Source organism: Nannospalax galili, unplaced genomic scaffold (genome assembly GCF_000622305.1).
Source record: "Nannospalax galili isolate Female #2095 unplaced genomic scaffold, S.galili_v1.0 scaffold442, whole genome shotgun sequence".
Classification (NCBI taxonomy): Eukaryota; Metazoa; Chordata; class Mammalia; order Rodentia; family Spalacidae; genus Nannospalax; species Nannospalax galili.
The window spans coordinates 636,617-660,113 of record NW_008348806.1 but is presented as its reverse complement, the minus strand read 5'-3'; the positions used below and the strand labels follow the sequence as shown (position 1 = coordinate 660,113).

General features: G+C 44.3%; 1 protein-coding gene across 5 annotated transcripts in view; it reads right to left on the bottom strand.

Annotated features, from left to right (window-relative positions):
* The window catches only part of Ankrd13c (ankyrin repeat domain 13C), a 59,207-nt gene that overhangs the window by 13,569 nt on the left and 22,141 nt on the right, over window positions 1-23,497 (bottom strand). For 4 of the 5 annotated variants that reach the window (XM_008846082.3, XM_029569857.1, XM_029569856.1 and 1 more), the window contains 6 exons: window positions 19,195-19,280; window positions 18,120-18,165; window positions 16,083-16,149; window positions 11,669-11,813; window positions 7,127-7,258; window positions 3,128-3,289 (listed from right to left, as the gene is read on the bottom strand). In XM_008846082.3, the coding sequence (XP_008844304.1) occupies window positions 3,128-3,289; window positions 7,127-7,258; window positions 11,669-11,813; window positions 16,083-16,149; window positions 18,120-18,165; window positions 19,195-19,280 (638 nt within the window). The remainder of the gene's footprint in view (window positions 1-3,127; window positions 3,290-7,126; window positions 7,259-11,668; window positions 11,814-16,082; window positions 16,150-18,119; window positions 18,166-19,194; window positions 19,281-23,497) is intronic. The other variant, XM_029569859.1, reaches the window with a different exon arrangement.

Sequence of the window (23,497 nt, the reverse complement as noted above, 5' to 3'; positions counted from 1 at the left end):
AGTCCCCTGGAACTGGAGTTATAGACGGCTGTTAGCCACGAGGCAACTGTCTTAAAGGGCAGATTTCAGAACTCCCACCCTGTCTGTCAAACATGGATTAGGGGAGACCGAGAACTGCTGGGAGGAACCAGTCCGAGCCGAGACCTAAGAAGTGGGGAGCTGACTGACACCTGGGCAGAGAGAACACCATGACGGTCAGTCCAGAAGGACCGGGGCACTGCTTGCTTTGTTTTTCGGATAGGGTCTCAGGTAGCCCAAATGAGCCTCAAACTCAGTATGTAGTGTAGGATACCCTAGATTCCTGAAGCTCCTGCTTCTACCTCCCCAAAGCTGGGATCACAGCATGTGCCTCCAGCATCAGCTTTTCTCTACTCGTCTGTCCCTGGTCGGAGAGACAGAAGAAGTATGACTGGCAATGCTTGGCTTGTTCCAGTATCCTCCTACAGTCTTTATTTACCAAGATGCCTGGAAAAGATAGCAGCCCTGCAGGTCAGAAGTCACTGATCATCGGTCCACAGCAGAGTGATTCTGGGCAGAAGGGAAACAGCTTTTGAATTCCAGGCAATATGAAAGAAATAGTCCTTTCTGACAGCCTACAAAGCCTGGGAGCTGTGACAGAAATCAGAGGATGAGGTAATAGCACACAGAAGTTTCTGAACCAGACTAGGGTAAGCGGAAAGTGGTGGTGTACAAAGCCGCAGGTTCTACCCCAGCAACACACACAGAGGAAAACAGACACAAACTCAAGCAATTTTACGTAGCAATTATCTAAAAATTAAATGTCACTCATCAGAAGCCCACCACATATTTTTTTTAATAAAAATTGAGCAATTGAACGTAAACATTTATGAAGAATGAAGTTCCTAACTGGCAGTGGTGCAGAGTTTAGGCTGAGGCACAAGAATCAGAAGCCTGAGGCCAGTTTAGGCTCAAAGTCATCCTCTATCTCAACAACAGAAGGTTGTTTTCCACCCAACTCTGAGCTGTAGTGTCAACAGTTCCCCCTGCACATTCCTACCACTAGGACCAGAGCTGCTCCACCCCACCTGAGCACAAAGAACCCTTCCCTTAAGAAAAGGGGGAAGTGGAGGGTGGAGAGACGGCTCGGAGGTTCAGAGCACCACTGGCTGCTCTTGCAGAGGACCTGGATTAGAATTGCAGCACCCACATGGCAGCTAACAACTGTCTGTAACCAGTTCCAAGAGATCCAACTTCCTCTTCTGATCCAACTTCCTCCCCAGGTACTGCACAACACGGGTGCACTTATATACATGCAGGCAATACACATACAATACTCATATACATAAAATTAAAGTAATTGAATTAAAAACAAAATGTTACTGTGGTTCCTCTAATTTCTGACCAAAGGTGACGGTCAGTTTACTTGACTCACATTAGTTCTACTCTACAGCTGTACCCATCATCAGATTAGATTAACTTCCATCTGCAAAACTAGAGCTGCTGGAAATGCCTCTGAAAGAGCCCTTAGCAATTCAAGTGCATCACAGTACAGCCCATCACACCTCAGGCAAAGAAGTCGAGACCTTCAGTTTAAATGTGCACAAACGAGGCCTGTAGCTTTGTGCACGAACGAGGCCTGCAGCTTTAATCCCAGGTTGAGTTTTTTCTTTTTTTGTACATGTCAAGTCCGATCATGAGTGACAACTGGCATGTGTATGTCTTCCATTTGAGGTCTGCTGTTCCATGTACTCATCTCCAATAGTGTAGCAGTACATAACCACCACCACAAATCAGTTTCTAAAAGGAGTGCTAACACTTAAATCACAACACAATCCACAAAGCCACCGTGTGTTTGTCTGGTCACAATGGAAGGGCAGCAGCTCTAGGACTGAGCTCAGCATTCCCTGCCTACTTAGCTCTATGTCTTGCCTGAACACAGCTTGTCCTCTATCTCCTACTGGCCAAGAAAGGCTCCAATTCTAGGCACGAAAAAAAAATCTGAGCAGCACAAACAGTAATGGGGCCAGAAGGCGATAGAAACTGGCCTGACGGCGTTTTAACTGAAATACTTTATATGATGTACTCACTCAAACTATTGCTGACTCACTCAACTGATAAAACTTTCTAGTTTTCCAGCCACACACAGTGTTACCATAGATTAGTGAGACCCTGTCACACTAGTTTAGAACATCTGGCATCTGTGCAACAGGCCAAGGACCCAAGTCTCATCCTGGGACTCCAGTCCTACACACGCTTTCACGACACAGTCACAGCCCAAAGACACCTGCTTCACAGAGCAGCGATGACTACTACCATGTATGACGTGCTTTGGTTGTTTTCAATTAACATTATTCAGGCACACTGAAAAGTCGTAACCCATTGGACTAATTCCATAATATCCAGGGAAATTCCTGTCTACTGATGGTAAAACGACGATGTCCAAAAATCTTGCTGAAGTATATTCCAGGAACACTTTGTACTTCCCTAGTACTTACATGGAAATACAGAATTGCCGAAATAAAAAAATAAGGCTTTAGCACCCAGGAGTGTGGAGATGGCTCAGCAGATGTCCTTTCACGACTTGGTGGTTCCCAGCACCCACAGCCATTTGTAACTCCAGCTGCAGGGGCTCCAACACCACACACACACACACACACACACACACACACACACACACAATTTGAAATAGGAGCCCATCCAAACCCTATGAGGAACTCGGGGGGCAGAGCAGTCCCATCGTTCATGCTCCATCTCACTTCCAACTTCCTCCTCTCCCTCCTACTGCCTGACCCCCCATTCACTGGGCACAGCATGTTTTCAAGATGCAGAAGCTGCATACAAAGTTCCCAGGGTGGCACAGGCTAGAGAGGACTTCATGAAGTGGGTGGACCCACAGCTGGATCTTCAAGGCAACATGCAACAGGACATGGAACAAAAATTTACACCAGGTTTCATGCTTTAAAAGACTCAAATGATCCCAAGAACTATTTTTCCCATCTTAATAAAGAAAGAAAATGGAGATTTACAGGGAAGCAAAGGGTAAGACAGAATAGCACTACTAGCTAGGAACTCTAATCAGGGCTCAAGGCCCAGCACAGTGGCACCACTTATGATCACCATGCCCAAGGCCCAGAGTGGAGAAGCCACGCGCCAGGACACAGCGCACCTCGAAGTTCTGCTCCATGATGTTCCCGCCCTTGCTGAGACTCTCCATGATGGCCTTGTTCCGAAGGATGTCCTCCTCGCTGAGGTGCTCTCTCCTCTTCCTGGACTCTAGCACAAGTCCGTTCACCAGATAAAAGTCTGCCAAAAAGTTTCCTACTCTTTCCTAAAACAAAACCAAATATTCCAATCACAGTTTAAAGTAAGGCTGGTTGTAAGATTTTTTTAAAAAAAACATGTAGCATACAGATGAGAATAAATATTCTATTAAGTTAAAAATTACTTGTTTCCAAACCACAAAGGGAGTGTCAAGTACACAAAGATGTGTGCTGTCAACCTGAACGTGAGGTAAATCTAACAGAAACAGCACGTGGTGTCTCTGTAATACCTGCTCCCAGGAGCACAGAGCAATCTGTGAGCTTTACGAATGAGTCACAGGCAAGCACCAGGGCAAGTTCAGGGAACAGCACTCCCATTTTATAGACAGAGAAGAGAGGGAAAATGACAGTTCACAGCTCGTGCCACACTGAAATCTCTGCTCTCTACAGGATCAAACTTCATGCTATAGCTGCCTGCTCCTTTGACAAAAAGAAAACAGAGCCTCGCTCACCAAATCAAGAAAAATGTGTAAACTGTGAGTGGTACAGAATCTGAAGCAAACAAACGAAACAGGAAAGCGCTGGCATTTCTCTGCAGGGAGGCTTACCAATACGAAGCACTAGTTCTCAGCTTCTAAGGCCCACAGTGTGAACTCAGTGACTTCAAACAAAACATGGAGGCAAAACACCAACTACTCCAAACTCGCTCCCCGCTTCTACCTCCCACGGCCAGTCTCTGCCTTGTCCGCGCTCTGATTCCAAAGCAGTGTAGTAGCTCCAGTGCTTCAGCGGCTCCTCAGAGGATACCAGGAAGCCAAGCATGTGGCACCAGCCGCTGCCTACAAAGTGGGGACCGTAGCACCCTGACCCTACCTCACCTGTTCAGGAGAGCTGTGGCCATCACAGCACTTCGTGCACAGCAGTGCAGCTTTCGTCTTCTCTAGAAGTGATCTGTCTAGTGCTGCCCAGAAGGGTGCTCAGAGGAGTCAGACTTCAAAGCCACATGCACTGCAATGCAGCTCCCACAGCCTGGAGGCGGTGTCTCTGTATTACCTATTCTTCCCAGGAGTTATTTGTTGCCAAACAGGCTTTGAGAGGGAAGCTTGATGAGGCCAGAGCTCAGGACTGGAATTTGGCTGAGGCTGGGGGATAATTAGGACCACATCGCGAAGATGCACTTATCAAACACAAACTGCCTCATCGTAAACACAGTTACATATACCCTGCCCCAGCCACTGTACTTCTTGCTGCAATTCGAAGGCACATGGAAAGGTGGCAAACTCCTTGACAGTGGCAAAAACCAACAGAAGCATGTGGTCACCTGTATATCCCAAATACAACGGCAGGAACACATGACAGCCCACCCCTGGGGTGCAACATCATGCAGTTGCTAAAACCCAGTGGTATTACGTGTAATGACCACACACAAATCATAGATACAACACTCCATACAAAATGTCAATACCAAAGACTACACACTCTTGATCGATACATTTTCATGTGTGGACAACATTTAAAAGGAGGACGGGCTGGGCATGGTGGCGCGCACTTTTAATCCCAGCACTCAGGAGGCAGAGGCAGGCAGATCTCTGTGAGTTCAAGGCCAGCCTAGTCTACATAGCGGGTTCCAGAACAGCTGGGGACCAGGGGTTCTAGGAGTGTAGAGGACGTCAAAGGGGACTTCTGAGCTTTACACACACATCTGTGTGATGGCTACTTTTGTGTTGGTCAGCATGGTCCTGTGAAGGCACTGTAAATATAAACACGAACTCAAGAGACTCTGAGCAAAGCAGATGTCCCTCTATAGAGAGGGTGGGTTTTCATTCAATCCCGTCGGCCTTCAGAGAAAACAGTAAGGGTTCCAGAATTCTACCTCACATCCACAGCACGGCAACCCTGACAGTCTTCCAGAGCTCTGCCCTGGACCACCAGCCTGCTGTACTGCTACACATGCTTCACACCTGCCAACTCCCACAAGCACAGGAACCAACCCCTTCAACGGCTCTCCCTGCCCCTAGTCACTGCTCCTGGCTTCTCTGGTGTCCTAGCGCTACTCCTCTAGCCCTCCTGTGTTTCTATCACGTACCTGGAAATTGTTTTCCAAAGAACCGCAATACAGGCATTATTTCTCCAAAGGAAATATTCATTTTATGGTTTAATGAAATGTAATTTGTTTTGTTTTGGGTTTTTTGGTCTTTTTTGAGACAGGGTCTCTCTGTAGCCTCAGCTGGCCTGGAACTCGATATGTAGACCAGGATGGCCTTGAACTCACAGAGATCTGCTGGTCTCAGCCTCCTGAGTGCTGGGATTAAAGGCATGCACCACGATGCCCAGCAATAAAATGTAATTTTAAAGAAAAACCAGTAAAAATAGGGCTAGAGGGATGGCTCAGCAGTCAAGAGCACTTGCTCTTGTAGAGAATATGGGTTGGGTTCCCAGCATCTACGTGGGAGCTCACAACTATCTGTAACTCCAGTTTCTAAGGGATTTGATGCCCTCTTCTGGCTTCCAAAGGCACCAGGCACACAAATGGTGCACATACATACAGGCAAAACACTCATATACATAAAATAAAATAATAAAAATATATCTTTCATAAAAAATGAGAAAGAAAAAAAAAGATTAAAAACAACAACAACAACAAAACCCACAGTGATCTTGCCCCTTAACTGGTGTGGTGCTTACTGGTAAGCTTTACATTTTAGAAAAATGCTTCATTACACATTTCATTCAAAATCGTATTACATACTTAATACATGTATTATGTGTAAACACACACAGTCTCTGGATGGCTGGATGAGATATGGTCTTGCTATGCTTGAAGCTTTCAATGTGGGGATGGAAAGGGCTCAGTGGTGATGAGCGCTGCTGCTCTCCCCGCAGACCCGAGTTCAGTGCCCCGCAGACCCGAGTTCAGTGCCCCGCAGACCCGAGTTCAGTGCCCCGCAGACCCGAGTTCAGTGCCCCGCAGACCCGAGTTCAGTGCCCCGCAGACCCGAGTTCAGTGCTCCGCAGACCTGAGTTCAGTGCCCAGCAGACTTGCTGGGCAGCTCACAACCACCTGGAACTCCAGCTCCCAGATACATAACACCTTCTTCTAGCCTCCAAAAGCATACACACACACACACACACACACACACACACACACACACACACACAAATAGAATTAAAAAAAAAAAACTTGTGGGGGCTGGAGAGATGGCTCAGCGGTTAGGAGCACTGACTGCTCTTGCAGAGGACCCGGGTTCGATTCACTGCACCCACATGGTGGCTACAAACCATCCTTAACTCCAGTTCCAGGGGAACCCGAAGTCCTCTTCTGACTTCTGTGGCATCGCACCCTTGTGCCAACACGGATACCCTCACATACATGCAGGCAACACACTCATACACATAAAATAGAAACAGTAAAAAAAAAATTTGTGCTAGTCCTAGCTCGGCAGTCTATAGCAGTCTGTGCACCACCGCGCCAGGTGAACTTTCAAATCTAGTTTAAGCCATCTCATGTACAATGAATGGGAATTTTGTGGAAACGTGCTCAATCTGAGATGACACAGATACAGACAGACACGGACAGACACTAGAGCACTGAAAGTGGGAAGGACAGAAGACGTGCACAGGGACACGAGTCAGTCAAGTGCACAGGGACACACACCAGTCAAGTGCACAGCCCTCCACTGGCTTCTTCTACACAAAGTGCCAGAAACGGAAGGAAGCCACATGAGCGTCCCCAAAGTTCAAAGGAGCTAGACTTTCCGTGAGGAAAAGTCCAGCTCCGCAACTGAACTGATCACCTATGTAGAAGGAAGAGCAGCCTACCTAAAGGCAACCCATGTGTTCCCACTATTACTTTCTGATATTAAATACCAACGTTTAAAGTTTAAAAAATCTAAATTTCTACATACCGTTTTATCTTCCCGAAAAAGCCATCCAGTTTGGGCACGTGTGAAAGAAATTGATTTGGTTGATAAAGTTGCAGAATAAATATCGCTGCTCATTAAAATGTCCACCTCCTCTTCTGTCTCCATCTCTGATTCCTGCAGGGACAAAAGTTAAGTGTAAGAGTCTGGGTTTTCTTCAGACGTTACAGATCTCAGAACACAGAGAGAACAGCTTCTGAATAGTGTGGAATGCTGTTCTTTTAAATAGACATTTAACTTTCACATCCAACGTCTGCTCCCAAGTCAAAACTACGACTAGTCATGAACCTTTAGAAGCAGAGTATATGAAATAGAGTACCTTTACACTATTATAAATATCCAATAAACTCAGTGCTACCCATTACAGAACTACATGGTTTGTGGAGCAATTTCAGGGCCAGCCTGGTCTACGTAGTGAGTTCCAGGTCAACTGGAGCTACAGGGAGACCCTGTCTCAAAAAGACCAAAACAAAAAAACCACATTAAGAATTAAGTTGAAAGACCTGAGATAAAGTTCAACGGTCTCATTTTCCTTTTTTGTTTTCTGGAACAGGGTTTTACCACGTAGCCTTGGCTGGCCTGAAACTCACTATGTAGATCAGGTTAGCCTTGTACTCAGGAGAGAGATCCACCTACCACTGCCTTTTCTTTAAATACAGTTGAACCAGACTACTCACTGTTAATATAAAGAAATCCATCACCTTCATTTGAGTCTTTCTCAATAACTTCTAAGGAACTAGGAGAGGGGGAGGGTCTTCTAATATTTCTTTTCTTTTCTTTTCCTTTTTTTTTCTTGAGACAAGATATTCCTATATCCCCAACTGGCCTGGAACTTGCTATGGAGAGCGGGCTAGCATTGATCTCCCAAGATCCACCCGTCTCTGCCTCCCAAGTGCTGGGATTAAAGGTGTGCACAACCACACCTGCCTCCTGGTATTTCTTGTAAGAAGGAAAGGAGTCATCAACATGAGCTGGCTCAAACTTACGAGCAGCCTTCCTTGAGGGTCAGCTCCTTTTCTAATTTAAGTTTTTTTCGGGGAGGGGGTGGTTTTGCATTTCATGATGCGTGTGGAGGTCACAGGATGACTATGGAGCTGGTTCTCTCCTTCCACCTTTGTGTGGATTTCGGAGATCCAACCCGGGTCACCAAGCTTGCAAAGCTAATCTTTGCACTTGTTTTGGGGACAGAGGATTATGTGTGGGCAAGTGAGTAAGCTGCAGGTTCACTACGAGCTTCTCCTATTAGGCAGAGGCCAGAGAATTACCTGGGCAATGAAGGTTGAGCAAGCACTAGTCTACCCTCCCAATTTCTAGACTTTAAAGAGGGATGGATTCTATTCTCCACACTTCACTTTCCCTCGGGTGTCACCTGCCTGCATCACTGAATTTACAGAATCCGCAGCAATGGCTTGGAACTACACCAACCATTTCGTCCACTCACAAAAGATGCAAAGTCTTGATATTACCACTAACGTGGAACAGGTGAAAACAGACTCCTGGGTAACACAAATACTGAACACAATTTCTAAAGAAGTATTTTTGGATGGAGTAGGTAGAAAAGAATTATGGAATATTTCACTTCAACTACAACTTTACAGATCAGCTTGGGTGCTGAGCTATAATCGCCCTGTCTGTGTGTCACTTACTTTAGGACAAGCTTTAGGAACAGGACCCTCTGTAAATCAAAGACCATCTCCTAACCCATCAGTGAAAAAGATATTCTGTTAATTACATTCCGTCCATAAGCATTGAATGAGCAATTAATGTTTATGTTTGCTATTTCAATAAATAACCCTCGCAGAAGTTTGACTCTAGGACTCCTCAGAGACCAAACCTGGGGACACTCCAGTCTCTTGTATAAAATGTGTATCTGCAAACAGCCTATGCACATCCTCCCCTGGACTTCAGATCATCTTTAGATACCTGTACTACCTACCTCGCAGAGTGTAAAAACTATGCTAATCTGCAAATACAAAGGGTCTACTATACTCCTGTTCCAGGCTCTGTTAGGCATTGTAAATGCAGACAGGCACACAAATCCCACCCTCAATCTCACTGCTCTTGTGATCATCACACATCAACTAACACTCACTGCTGAGCCTTATTTCTGGCTTCTGTTTACCATACTTGCAACTCATTTGTTGTCTGACTGACTACACTGCTGTCATTTACATGCAAGAAATCAAATTACCCAAGAATCTAGAACTATAGAGTCAAATTCAGGCCCTGCTTTTTTATACATCAGACAGTACTGTGCTGTGGGGTGCTTGCTCACTCACTGTCCATGGGTATTGTTACTCTGTGATGGCAGAGGTAGCAGTTCTGACAGTCTCTCCAGATCACAAGCATATCTAAAATTCCAAAACGTTATTATCTCTCAAAGAGCCTGTTGCCCTATGTCTAAATGCTGTGTTAGGTACCAGACATGTAACTACCAGAACCGGGACTGGGTGGCATTCAGGGAGCTTAGCCCAGCAGAGAGGACAGAAGGAGGAACAACTGGGTTTTAGTCTTTTTGAGACAGGGTCTCCTGCAGCCCCAGCGGGCCTGGAACTCACTATGTGGACCAGGCTGGCCTTGATCTCAGAGAGCCCCCTGCCTCTGCCTCCGGGGGCTGCTGTGCCACCACACCCAGCTTTTTCCTTCTTTTTGAGTCACAGTCTTATGAAATACACGCTGGACTCAAACTCGCTATGAAGCTGAGAATGACCTTAAATTTCTGATCCTCTTGCCTCAACCTAATGAATGCTGGGATTACAGGTAAGCACCATCATATCTGACTTAAGTGATCAAATCCAAGGCCTCGTGCTGCAAGGCAAACACTCTCAACTGAGCTACACTCCTAGCCCCTGGTTCAAGAATTATTAGGAGCATAAATGTAATGGTCACCTGCCAGGGAGGAGATGACACTAAGCGGTGACCTTGGGTGTAAGGGTGCCTTCGGGGGTCCAAGAAGTAGAAACACAAATAAATGAAGCCCTAAATAGCCTGGCATTTGTGAAAACTGTGATGAATTCAGCATGAGGAAACTGTGATGAACTAAGCACAAGGCACCTAAAATAACAGGCTGTATGATGTCAGAGCCTGTTTGTAACGTAGATACTGCCTTTCTCGGGTTCCTCAAGGAGGAAAACTGTGAAACACTTTGACTATGACCCCAATATGCAGGCTACTGAGGGATGACACTCTAGTAACTGACATGCATCATCAGAACTATATGTTACCCACAGGACCTAGCGGTGTCTACATTACACGCTTGATGGACAAGAGGGAGGAAGGGAGGTAAGGAGGGAAAATGTAGGTTGGCACGCAAAAGAAATGCTAAGATCGATTCTCCAAAATTACTTTTGGGTCAGATCAACGCCTTATCTGTCCTCTGCTGACAGCTGCGGTACACCAGTCATCCTTTCTGGCTTTCAAGGTCTTTCATGAATTACTTCAAAAGAAGCCTTTCCTGCAGTCACTCTGGTCCTGAAGTCCTTTCCTGACTTCCAAGTTCCTCTCCAAGGAATGCTTTTTCTTCTTTTTCCTTCCTTTCTACTGTAAATCCACCATTTCTCAGTATGAGTTAGGAAACAATTTTAATAGTGCCCATAGTAAAGTTAACTAAAGTTGAGGTTACCTGAAGTCTACAATCGACATGGCAATGAGCCGCTCGAACTAAAGGTGAGAAAGCAGCATGACCTGTGAGTGACTGAAGAATGCGGAGAAGTAAAGAGATGAAAGGCAAAGACCCAGTAAAAACAAAGAGGGAGGGAGGGGCTTTACAATCACCTCAGGACACTCAGCTGTACACACCCCACCACAGGACGTTCAGCTCTACACACCCCACCTCAAAGAAGCCAGCTCAAGATTTACTTGTAGAGCCTTTGGCAACATAAGATACTAAAGAGCCTTTGGTTCACAGGAGGGAAAGGCTCAAATAGAGTGGGTTTTCAATGGTGGTGATTCAATGTACAGAGGTCATTAATGAAAGAAAAGGAGCCAAATAGTCAGGAAAAGTCAGAGAGTAACAGCCAAAAGAGGTGCTCGTATCACAGAGCTACAGAGGCCAACACCACTGAAACCAGCTAAGCTGCTGGGATAGCAGGTAGCAGGCAACACAGGCTCAACAAGGAAAACCAGAGAACTTAAGAAGCTGCCGTTCACTGACCCAGGAGATCATCAATGAATTCTGAGTCAGCTGATGGGCTGGTCAGGGTGGGAACCAGATTGGGGGTGGGGGTCTAGGTAAGAAAAGCAAGCTTTGAGAATTAACCATATTGACTGCACTTTATGCTTTTAAAAAAGCAATTACACAGAGGCTTCACTAAATACATGGACTTTTTTTTTTTTTACTTTTTGACACAGGGTCTCCCTGTAGTCCCAGCTGTCCTGGAACTCACTATGTAGACCAGGCTGGCCTTGAACTCAGAGATCCGCCTGTCTCTACCTCCTGAGTGCTGGGTTTAAAGGTGTGCACCAATACACCCTGCACACATAGACATTTTAACCCTAAGAGAAATACTGACAAGACAGCATGCTCACCTCATGGTGTATTCGCTGATAAACTTTCTGTTCGTTGTCTAATACTACAAAGGACTCAGAGGGCGCAGCATCCCCATTGAAAATGAAGCTTAAATCCCCTCGTTGGCACTTCATGTCAGTAAAATCTATGAGAGTTGTGTCAAGCCTGTGAAAGATAGGCAGGTAAGAAACTGACAGAACTGTAATGAAACTTTATTAATAATCATATAAGCGCTGTGCCTCTCAAACTCTAACTAAGATGTTAATACCATCCCAAATTTAAATTCACAGATAAAAGGCAAATTTAAAATGTTTGAAAACATACACCATTGTACTTGTATCTCATTTCTCTGGACATACGCTTCGTTAAACGAGCAGGAAGCGTTTTCCCACGGCTGAACTACCTCTTCCTGTACCCACTCCCTACCACTCTGGGAGCTGCAGCTCCCTCCACAGGGAAGGACAGACAGGAGAGCAGACGTCAACAGTCTCACGTCTTAGACCATGGCACCAGAGCAGAGTATTCAAGAGGAGCAGAACAAGCTGTAGGCCACACTCTCAGACTGAGAACGCCCTTCTGACTTAGAGCCTTACTTAATGCCTACTTACCTGTTATCAAACCTTATAGTTTACCCTTCAACCTGACCAAACATGGTGACCCTACTGCAAACCCTCAAGGTTTTTTCAGGCTCAAAGACTTGCAGATTGTGGTGGTTAGGTTTGTCAACTTGACACAATCTAGAATCACCTGGGAGGAAGGGCTGTTTAGATCAGGCTGGCCTGCGGGCATGTCTGCAGGGACTGTATTGACTTTACTGGTAAGGAAAGACCCTGGCCTGGGGCCCTGGCCTGTCTTAATCAAGAAGAGAGCCCAGCACCAAGCAGGCATGCAAGCATCTCTGTGCTTGGCTGTGGGTGCAATGTGACAGCTTCCTGCCACTGTGACTTCCTGCTGTGGACAGTGGCCTAAACTGTAAGCTGGACGAACCCTTCCTCACTCAGTTCTCTGCCAGGCTATTGTTACCACAGCAATAGGAAAGAAACTAGGACAGAGAGTATTCTCTACCAATATGCATGGACCCATAGAGTCAGATGTTTACAGTGCTCTTCAGTAGCCTGGACCTTCTGTGGTCTACATTTGGTCCACAGTCTAGCCCACTGGGCTATTGCCGACATTCCACAAATCACTACGTGTAGAAACCAGGAAAGATATGCGAATGAAAAGGCTTACCAACACGTGAGGCATTTCATTCTTGCACAAGGCTTACATTATAGGTTACTAGATTGGTTCACTATGGGCTCAAAACACAGTGTCCAATCTCGGAAACTGGCTAGCAGAGCTGTCAAGAGAGGTTCACACCCTCAGACAGCAACCGTAAGTCTTCCTGAGAGATCTACCTGCATTTTGGATGCAGCTGTAAGAATTGGTTATTTTATTTCCATCTCGGGCTTTCTCACAGACAATACAAAATGGACTGATGTTCTTGATTTTCTTACATAAGAAAAGCTGACACATGAAACCCGTCTCACAGGCTACATCAAGAGAAACTAGAGCTACATGAAACCTAGAATCAAAACTAGCAACTTTTAAAAAATAATTATTTTTACTTTGTGTGTAAGAGTGTGTATGACCTGCATATATGTAAGTTCATTCATCATGCAATGCCCTCAGTGATCAGAAGAGGGCATCAGAGCCCCTGAAACTGGACAGTTGTTAGCTACCATGTGAGTGCTGGGGACTGAACCTGAGTCCTCTGCAAGAGCAGCCAGTGCTCTTAACTGCTGAGCCATCTCTTCAAGCCCAGCACTGGAATGTCTTAACTACTTTAACAAGGACCTGGCTTTAAGCCTATGGCCTAAACATCTTCCTGACTTGGGCCGGTGCACCTCTTCCTTAGGTAAACTGGAGGTTCCCGACTCCTAGAGGGCACCCAGTCAGCACAGTGCACTAGAGCCCACAACTCTGCCTCCCAAGCAGTTGGGACCATAGACAAATACCATGGTGCATGATGGGCCTAAATATTTAAATTCTGCCATGTAATTAAACAAGAACACAAAGTTCTTTGAAGAAATTCAAAAATTTGAATCAGAAAAAAAAAAAATTTGATGAAAAGCCAGAAACAGAAGAACACCTCCCCTCAGTGGAGCAAGCAGACCACAGTGCCTTGTAGTGACTACTCTTGCTCACTCACTCAAGACAGGGCCTGATCATGGAGCGCAGGCTGGCCTCAACACCTGACCCTCCTCCTTCAGCAACCCAGCTGCTGAGATGACAGGCGTACACCACCATGACCACTGTGGCCATCACAGACGAATTTGGGGGGTTTTGTGGGGGTTTTTTTTCTTCTTTTTTGAGACAGGGTCTCCCTGTAGCCCCAGCTGGCCTGGAACTTACTATGGAGACCAGGCTGACCTCAATCTCACAGAGATCCACCTCTCTGCCTCGTAAATGCTGGGATTAAAGGTGTGTGCCACCACACCCAGCAAGATTACTTCTTACTATCAATGCTATTAATAAAAATGTTAGTAACTAGTCCAGGCTAGCATGAACTTACTACATGCATGACGCAGGCCGACCTCAAAGTCACCCTGTCCATACTAGCTATTGTAGCAATGGTGCTGCTCACATTGTGTCTTCTGAAGTAGAAGGTATCCCAAAGATCACTGGTCTGAATGTGGTAGCTACCAACGTCACAGATCTCCCTATGACACACTATACAATTCAATCTCCTGTGACATGTTCAAAGGACCTGTCTTAGGACATTTAAAACAAGAAGTTTTTATTATATTAGCACCTTTTTAGACAGAACATCATACTCAAGGCACAAAGCCTTTGCCCTCCAGTCCGGCCTCTCTGCTGACTGGAAAGCTGAGTGCTCGTGCGAGGGTGGAGCTTGTACCATTTCTTCCTCAGCCTCAGGTTCCAGGAAGCCCTAAGTCCAGTAACTCCCTAAATTACAGTAGCTTCCTCATAAGCAATAACTTTTACCACAATTACCTTGCCTAGGTCCTTTCTCTCATGTCCCTATTAAAGTGAACGATTTGCGTCTTAGCATCCACACATCCACAGGGTTTACTTAGCAATGTGTGAGTGTAATTTACTCTCTTTGCAGAGTTGGTGATCAAATCCAGGACTTCACACCTGCAGGCTGGTGTGCCCTCACTGAGTATGCTGCCAGTCTATGGACCTTTCACTTTAAAAAGCCACAGGTTAAAGGGAGCGACTCTAAATAGGCTGACCAGACCATCAGTACATGAACTTGCACTGAGGGATGTCTGGGGTCACTAATTTGACTCGACAGGCCTTAACACAAATGACAGTGCATGAACTCTGGGGTGGGGCTATGGGAGGGGCCAACGGGGAAGAGGTAGAAAGATGATTAAGGTATTCTGTACGAAATGCACAAAAATTCAATAAAACATTAACAAAAAACAATAATTGGAAACTTAAAAAAGCAACAAGTAAATGTGAAACAATTTAAGTAGTTCACTTTTGTCTAAGCCAGAATCAAATGGAGTATAATATAAAATGCTCATTAAAAAGAAAAAAATCCTTCTACCACTTTGAGCTTTCTATCTACAAATAATGTTTGTACTGAGCAATCCTTTAAGATAGTTTTGATTCTCTAACATTCAAATTAATAATCTGGAGATGTATAGATACAAAATTGTCAGCGTGTACATGTATATACACATTACTTATAAATGTATCTACCCATCATGCATAGCTATTTAAGTCACCATATTCATTAGTATTATAGCTTACACATGCATAATTTATAAATATGCTTACATTAATAAGCTCAAGATATGAAAATTATAAAAGTAAAATTTTAGAATCAGCCCAAATGTTTTTTATCCGACTCAAACAGCAATCATAATTATAAAAGGAAGAGAGCCAATGAAAACTAAAATTACTCTTAAAAGAGTTGGCTAAAATGGGGCTGGAGAGATGGCTCAGCGGTTAAGAGCACTGACTGCTCTTGCAAAGGACCCAGGCTTGATTCCCAGCACCCACATGGTGGCCAACAACCTTCCATAACTCCAGTTCCAGGGGCTCCTAACGTTTTCTTCTGACCTCCATGGGCACGGCATGAGCGATGAATGGATGGACGCTGTACGGGTAGAGAAACAGGAAAAGAAGATGTGGAAGCAGGTCTTCCCTAGGTGTCCCTGTCCTAAATGGACAGGTCAGGAAGAACGGGGCAGTCTGGCTACTCTGCAGCTGGCGTCTTCCGTGAGTGACAAGCTCATCTTGGTTTGGAGGAGGATTTTTATGGCTTCAGTTCCTTATCTGTAACAGCTCTCAAATGAGGAAAACACGTGAACACGGTACAGCATTTTGTTATGAAAGAGAAGTGAATGATGACTCAGGAAGGAAAAGTGTCCTCCAAACGTCAACTTTCTAGTCAGAACTCACAGGATATTGTCTTACCTGATGTTGATACCTTGCTTGTATATCTTACATGCATCAGAAGGCAGAATCCGGGAAAGCAGGGGCACTGTGAATTTAAAGGAGGTAAACAACCAGCTACACTCCGAGACTCTTGAACATTTTAAAAGAGCAACATAATCAACATCTCAGTAATTTACTAAATGGTAATAGTTTTCTTTAAGGTGGTATTTTTCTACTTAGAAAGGAATACCATATATAAAGCAATGTGGAGCAATTTCAAACATCTACTACCCAAGTGCAGTTTCAATGTGCTTCACTGTAAAGTTAACCTCACCCAGAAGCACATCGAGGGCAGCAGAGCCAGCCTGACTCTGCTTTGGGCCACCGTGGGAAAACACTACTGTAGCAACAAGGCTTTCCCTCCTCAATGGGTAAACCAGACCCTGAGTCTCGTCTGAGATCCCTTGAATAAGCATTCAGAAAAAGAACAGCAAAGTAATGTATGTTAATAGCGACATGAATTTAACTTTGTACCCCAAATATGTGCCCTAGTTATTTAAGCTCACTGTACCTCAGTTTCAAAACCTATGGAACGAAAACCATACCTCACCCTCAGATTTCTGTCCTCCAAGGTGCATGTGCATGTGCAGGTCAGAGGTTTATGACAGGTTTCTTGCTCTATTACGCACTACGCTCCATTTTTTGAGACAGTCTCTCAGTGAACATGGTTCATCAGTTGGGCTAGACCAGCTGACCAGCAAACCCCTGGACCTTCTGTTTCCCCACTATCGCTGGGACTGCATTCAGCACCACGGCATTCAGCATTCAGCATAAGTGCTGGGGCCAGGACTCAGATCCTCATGCTGTGCGCAGGCACTGCACTGACCGAGCATCTCCCCAGCCTCACAAGCTGTTCCCTAAGTGACGGACTGAAGGTGCGCAGGCATGGCAAATGCATTCTGAACTGGGATGCTTCAGACTAAGCTATGTTCATCAATCTGCTGTGGCCCCACACCAAAGTGTCATTTACCTTCTACCACTAGTTAACAGTCTTTAGTATGAAAGAGAAAGACCTATGTATAGCAGGTAAGTACATAATAGCAAATGTACTGTGTATTACAGAAAGTAGAAACAGAGAATGATATGTAACAATTAGAATGTAGGAATACAGACCTGTTATATAACTTTCAAGCATTATAGAAAGTGCTATAAAATGGAAACCAGTATCTGGTTTCAATATTATTTTAACAATAAATACCACTTAAGCATTCAAATAGCTTTACATCACAAAAGTTAATTCAAGAGTTGTTAAAGACACACATATTCTTTGAACATATTTTATTCTGTGTGTGCTTTGCCTTCACGTATGTATGTGCACCAGCTATTCGCCTGGTGCCTGGGGAAGAGGGTCGTGGATCCCTGAACTGAGGTTGCAGAGACTTGGGAACTACCATGTGGGCACCAGACCCCAGTCCTGCCAGAGTCCCTAACTACCGAGCCACCACTCCAGTCCCCAACACGTTAACAAGGTCTTGCACTGTAACACTGTAACCCAGATTGGTCTAACACTCAGTATTAGCCAAAGGTGGCCTTGAACTTGCAATAATCCTTCTGTCTCACCATCTGAAGTGCTGGGATTACAGGTGTGAGACACTATGCCCAGGAAAATCAGTATAATTTTCAAGCCTATTTTTGCTACAAAAATTACTTTTGAGTATAGCCTTCTGTCTTTTTTTCTTCTTGGTCTTTTTGAGACAGGGTTTCCCTATAGCCCCAGCTGGTCTGGAACTCACTATGTAGACCAGGCTGGCCTTGAACTCACAGAGATCCATCTGCCTCTGCGCCACCATGCCCAGCTTTAGTTTTCAGTCTTAAAAACAAGAGTTATGAGTTGCTGATCAAGTCAGGATAATTTACTATTACTATTGGGTTTTATAGTCATGATATTTAACATCACAAAAAATAAATTTTGTTTAGGACAAGCATCAAATGTGTTATGCTGACATTTCTATATAAAGATTATTTCTGTGGCTATAAATAAATACACGCTTTATAATAAACACAGCACACTCTTACCCCAGCTTTGAAAATCCCAGTGAAGCTCTAGGTAGAAGTCACCAAGCTGCAAAATGAAGAACAGAATCAGTCACTGCACTTAGGGACAAGCTCTCACACCCACTCAATACAGTCCCCTAAAAACAATCTACCTGGTATCATTAAAGGTCAAAAGGAAATAACAGAAATAAGAAAGTATTATGCTTGAGTTTGAAAAAGAGGAAATTATTAAAATGCTATTACAACTTAGAGCATCACACACATTAGCATGCTTAGTGACAAAAAAAAATTCACCACTGTAGAGCCAATAAGATTTTTAATCAGTTAAGAACGTCCTTAAAATTGAAAGGCCTTTAATTTGTATCAATAAATATTCCATTCCCCTCATAGGTGTTATCTTTAAAATAACTAACTCTTGAAATGTTATTTAAAATGACTACCAAGATTATTTATATTGCCTCATAATGGTCTAAAAAACAATTCATTGTGATAGAAAATTTCTCCTATGAAGTCTTAAGACAAGTTTCATGTGAGATCTACAGAGAAATTATTTTACAAATTAAAAGCTAAACAAAAACCTAAATAAATCATTTTTATTTTGGCTCTTCCCATACTTCCTCAAAACTAAGCAAAGATGAAAAAAGGGATGAGAAAGGCGGGAGGAGGGGACAGGCCAGCCATCATGGTGCTCTGTCTCGAACAAGAAGAAACACAATTCTCCCTCCCTTTCTAGACCAGAGCCCCATCTCTTCACTCTGAAACAGCGGCAGCAGCCCCAAAGCCCCACCCAAGGGACAATGGAAAATACTGCCACCCACCACATCTTGCCTTTTTCCTCCAAGAGTACTTATGTAATTTATTAAGCAATCAATCCTTACCTTCCTAGGTCAGAGAAAACGGCTGCTTCTAATATGAACACACCATACAAATCACAGTATTTTATTTCAATTACTGCTTAATTTAAACATAATCTTAACCACTTACTGACTCAATGAGAATTTAACTGCATTTTAAAAAATGCTTACAATTACACTTATAATTAATTATTGTAGAATTAATTATTAAGTAGAAAAATCAGCTAAGAAATCTAGCCTACCTCTTTCAGGGCTTTTAATAATCGAGGTCGTTTTTCTTCAACACTTTCCCTGGATTGCTGCTTAAGCTTCCTTAAAAGAGCTGTAACTGAAGTTTAAAGAAAACAATCACTTAGTCATTTTCAGCAATGTTTTTCCTCCTGGTGCAAGGCTTCACTCAAGCAAGCTCTCTACCACTGAGCTACAGCCCCAAGATCTAATTTAGTAGTTTTTATCATGTTAGAAAATACCAACAGTGGCCCAGAAGGCATGACAGGACAAGCCTATAATTCCCAAATCTTGGTTGACAGGAGCAGGAGGATCAAGGACACTCAGCTACACAGCACAGTTTGAAGCTATCCTGGACTACATGAGACCCTGTCTTTAAAAAAGAAAGAGCTGGGCATGGTATCCCGTGCCTATAATCCCAGCAATTGGGAGGCAGAGGCAGGCGTACCTCTGTGAGTTCAAGGCTAGCTGGGACTATAGGAAGACCCTGTCGAGAGAGAGAGAGAGAGAGAGAGAGAGAGAGAGAGAGAGAGAGAATGTCTGATATGCAGCTATAACCTATTTCAAAAAGCACAAAATCAAAGAACAATGTTTATATTACTAAGTCTTGGAGTTGTGAAAGCTGAGAAAAACGTTAGGGAACATATGTGCACACGTGTTTAGCTATAAAATGTTACTAAGTTTAGTAAAACTAGTGTGATGAGTGTTTAGCTATAAAACACGTTCAGTAAAACAAGTAAACTAGTATGAGCCCCCAAGAAATAGTGAAAAGACACCGCACAGCAACATTCACACCAAGCCACACTCCTAGCTTCCAGTGAGGAGGAAGGAGGTCCACAGACACTGCTGAAATATCCATCTCAAAGACAGACACCCTAAAACCCCACTGGACATCACTTTCCTGAAAACATGTAGTTGCCTATAATTGTGACTAAATCTGTTGGTTACTTTTCCCCACTGAAGTTGGTGTCCTCTTAACACCAAAAGAGTAAAACAGAAATATAAAGATGAACCCTACCCTAGACTAAGAACGCCCAAGACACTGAGTAATTTCTCACCTGTTAAAAGATTAAGACAGACAGGCGTGGTGGCGCACGCCTTTAGTCCCAGCACTCTGGAGGCAGAGGCAGGAGGTTCTTTGTGAGCTTGAGGCCAGCCTGCGTCTCCATATCGAATCTAAGCCAGATGTGGCTACTGGAAAAGAAAAGGACAGAGACAATGCTACATCCAAACAAGGGTTTAACTGCTTGGTTATGTGGAAACTTTTCAAGTTACTTGATTTTGCTAGACTTAGTTTCTCCCCGCCCCACCCCAATCTGTCAAGTAAGAAGAAAAGTAAAATCTATGTAGGGTTTATTATAAGCACTGAATACAAATTGCTTATAACTGTGCTTGTAATTAAAATTTTCATTTACCAGAAAAAAGTTTAAAACTGGTTAGCACAAACCAGCCAATTCTTAACACGTATCAAAGTAAGGGAAAATAATATAGACGGAATGAAGTAAGTCTAGGAAAATAGGAGGTGAACAGCTGTATTAGAAGACTCTCCAAGCTGGGCGTGGTGGCGCACGCCTTTAATCCCAGCACTTGGTGGGGCAGAGGCAGGTGAGTTTGAGGACAGCCTGGTCTACATAGTGAGTTCCAAAAAGACAAAAAAAAAAAAAAAAAAAAAAAAAGAAAAATCTCCACCAACGCAGACCAGACTCCTTGTTCTTTTACCCCTCAAGCTTTACACTTCCTTACTCTGGAAACCACGAGGAAATCTCTGCACACCCTCCTTTTCTGGAGACATGATCTTGCTATGTAGACCTGACTGGCCTGGAACTCCCTATGTGGAACAGAGTGGTCTTCATTCCACAGAGAGGCCTCTGCTGGGATTAAAGGCGTGCACCACCGAAGTGGCTAGACTGTCTTTAACCACCTTTTAACTCCACAGATTCTTTAAGATTCAAATAACCAAATGCTCTCCAAACCAAAATCCAAGTACCTTCTCCTCATCTGTTTCCCCTGGTATTCTGTAAAGATTTCAGAACACTACGTAAAATTCACTGGTCCCTCCTCCCCCACAGTGAAGTTCTGATATCCTGGCCAGGCTCAGCTTTCTGACCAATGGTGTGGCAGAGAGCATGGGGGAGGAGGCTTCCCGTGCCTGAGCACGGCTGAGGACTCGGCTGAGGACTCGGCAGAGCCCAGAGATGCGGCGGGCAGGGCAGGCGCACAATGTATACAACAGACCAGAGAGGTTTCAGACAGCACCTCACAGCACCAGCTTCCAGAGTTCTCAAAGGGATAGCATTCTGATAGAAAAGGAAATAAGAGGCAGGTGTGGTGGTGCCTTCAGTTCCAGACTAGGGAGCAGAGGCAGGAGGATCTCTGTAAGACAAGATCTGTGCCCCCACTCCAAAAAAAACCAAGAAAAAGGAACAACATACTAGCAGTGGTTATCGAGGGTGGACTTTAATCTTGCTCTAATTCCCGAGTTTTCTACAACGTGTATCACTGCTTTTACATTTTCATTTTATTATCACTGTGTGTATGTCTGTGTATATGGGAGGGGTGAGTCAGAGGGCTACTCTGTGGAGCTGGTTCTCGCCTTCCTCCTTTATGTGGGCTTTGGGAATTTTGGGTCATGAGACTTGCACTGCTGGGCGTCAAGTGCTGAGCCATCTCACTGCATCTTTATAAGAAATCAAGTGACAACACTGGGGGAACTCAGGAGAGTAGCGATAATAAAAACCCCTAATACAAGACTCTTTCTAAAGACTTTTTATGTGTTATGTGTGTATATTCCAGTGGCCACGGAGAATGTTGGATCCCCTGGAGCTGGAGTTAAAGGCAGGTGTGAGTCCCCTGATTTGAATAATGGGAACTGAACTCAGGTTCTCTGGAAGAGCAGCCAATGCTCTTAATCACTGAGCCATCTCTCCAGCCCCCAATATAAACTTAAAGATTATTTTTAAAATTTATTTTTAGTTTATGTGTATGAGTGCTTTGCCTGCATGTGTATGCAAGTGTACCCATGTTGTACAATGCCCATGGAGACCAGAAGAGGCCGTGAGATCCTCTGGTAATGGAGTTAGGAAGCACTGATAGCCACCATGTGGGTGCTGGGAACTGAACCTGGGTGCTCTGCAAGAGCAGACAGCACTCTTAACCACTGAGCATCTCTCCAGCCCCTAATACAAAACTTTTAAAAAAGAAAACTCAACTAGTAGAAAAATAATCTTTGACAGAGTAGTCTCAATATTTTTTTTTTGCAGTTTTTATTCATCTCACAGACTCCATTAAAAACAAATTTTGTACTAGAGGTAAGAAACTGAAGAAAACATACAGAACTTGAGTTCTCACAAAGTTTGTACCACAGGCTTAGGGAAGAATGCCGGACCATAATTAGACTTGTACTGTATCTGCTACAGAAAACGACTGGACCACTTTGCAAATGGGTAATGCGGTGCTGAAGAAAACCTTCTCTCAGAAAGCGTGATAGTTCTAGGCAAGACTGCAAACCAGCTCACACTCTGTGAGCCAGCAAAATAGACAGAGGACAACAGGATTCTCAAACTATCCTAAGGCCTGAACACCACAACATAAACTGCAGACAGTGAGCACAAGCACACCCTGAGACCAAAGACAGATAGGTCCCAGGTACCCAATGAGCCAGAGTGTCTGTACTGGGGCAAGCTGAGAACCCTGGGGACGATGAAAAGCCTAAAGTCACACCCACATTTGCCCTTTATTGGCTTGAGACATCACTGCTTACCAGGTAACCAACCACTTTAAGGGAGAAAAGCAATACAATCTTGAAATTTAATTAATTTTCAATTAAAACCAAACACACACCGAGAAGCAGTTTGGTGGTGGTGGTGTTTTTTTTGTTTTGTTTTGTTTTTGAGATAGGGTCTCATACAGCCTGCGCTGGCCAAGAACACATTGTGTATCACAGGGGACATCCTTGACTTCTGACTGCAGCTTCCATTGCCCCAACTCAACTTACAGGAGTACACCAGGCCCGTTTTATGGGGTGTTGGAGTCCAACCCAGGGCCTCATGAATGTTAGGTAGGCCTTCCACAGCATAACACATTAGCAAAACCAGCAGACAGTACACAAAAAGGACATGCAGAACAGAAAGCTTTGCTAATAATTTATATTAGATTTCTGTTTTATAAAATGTATAATTTTCAGCCGGGCGTGGTGGCACACACCTGTAGTCCCAGAACTCGGGAGGCAGCGGCAGGTGGATCTCTGTGAGTTCAAGGCCAGCCTGATCTACATAGTGAGTTCCAGGACAGCTGGGGCTACAGGGAGACCCTGTCTCA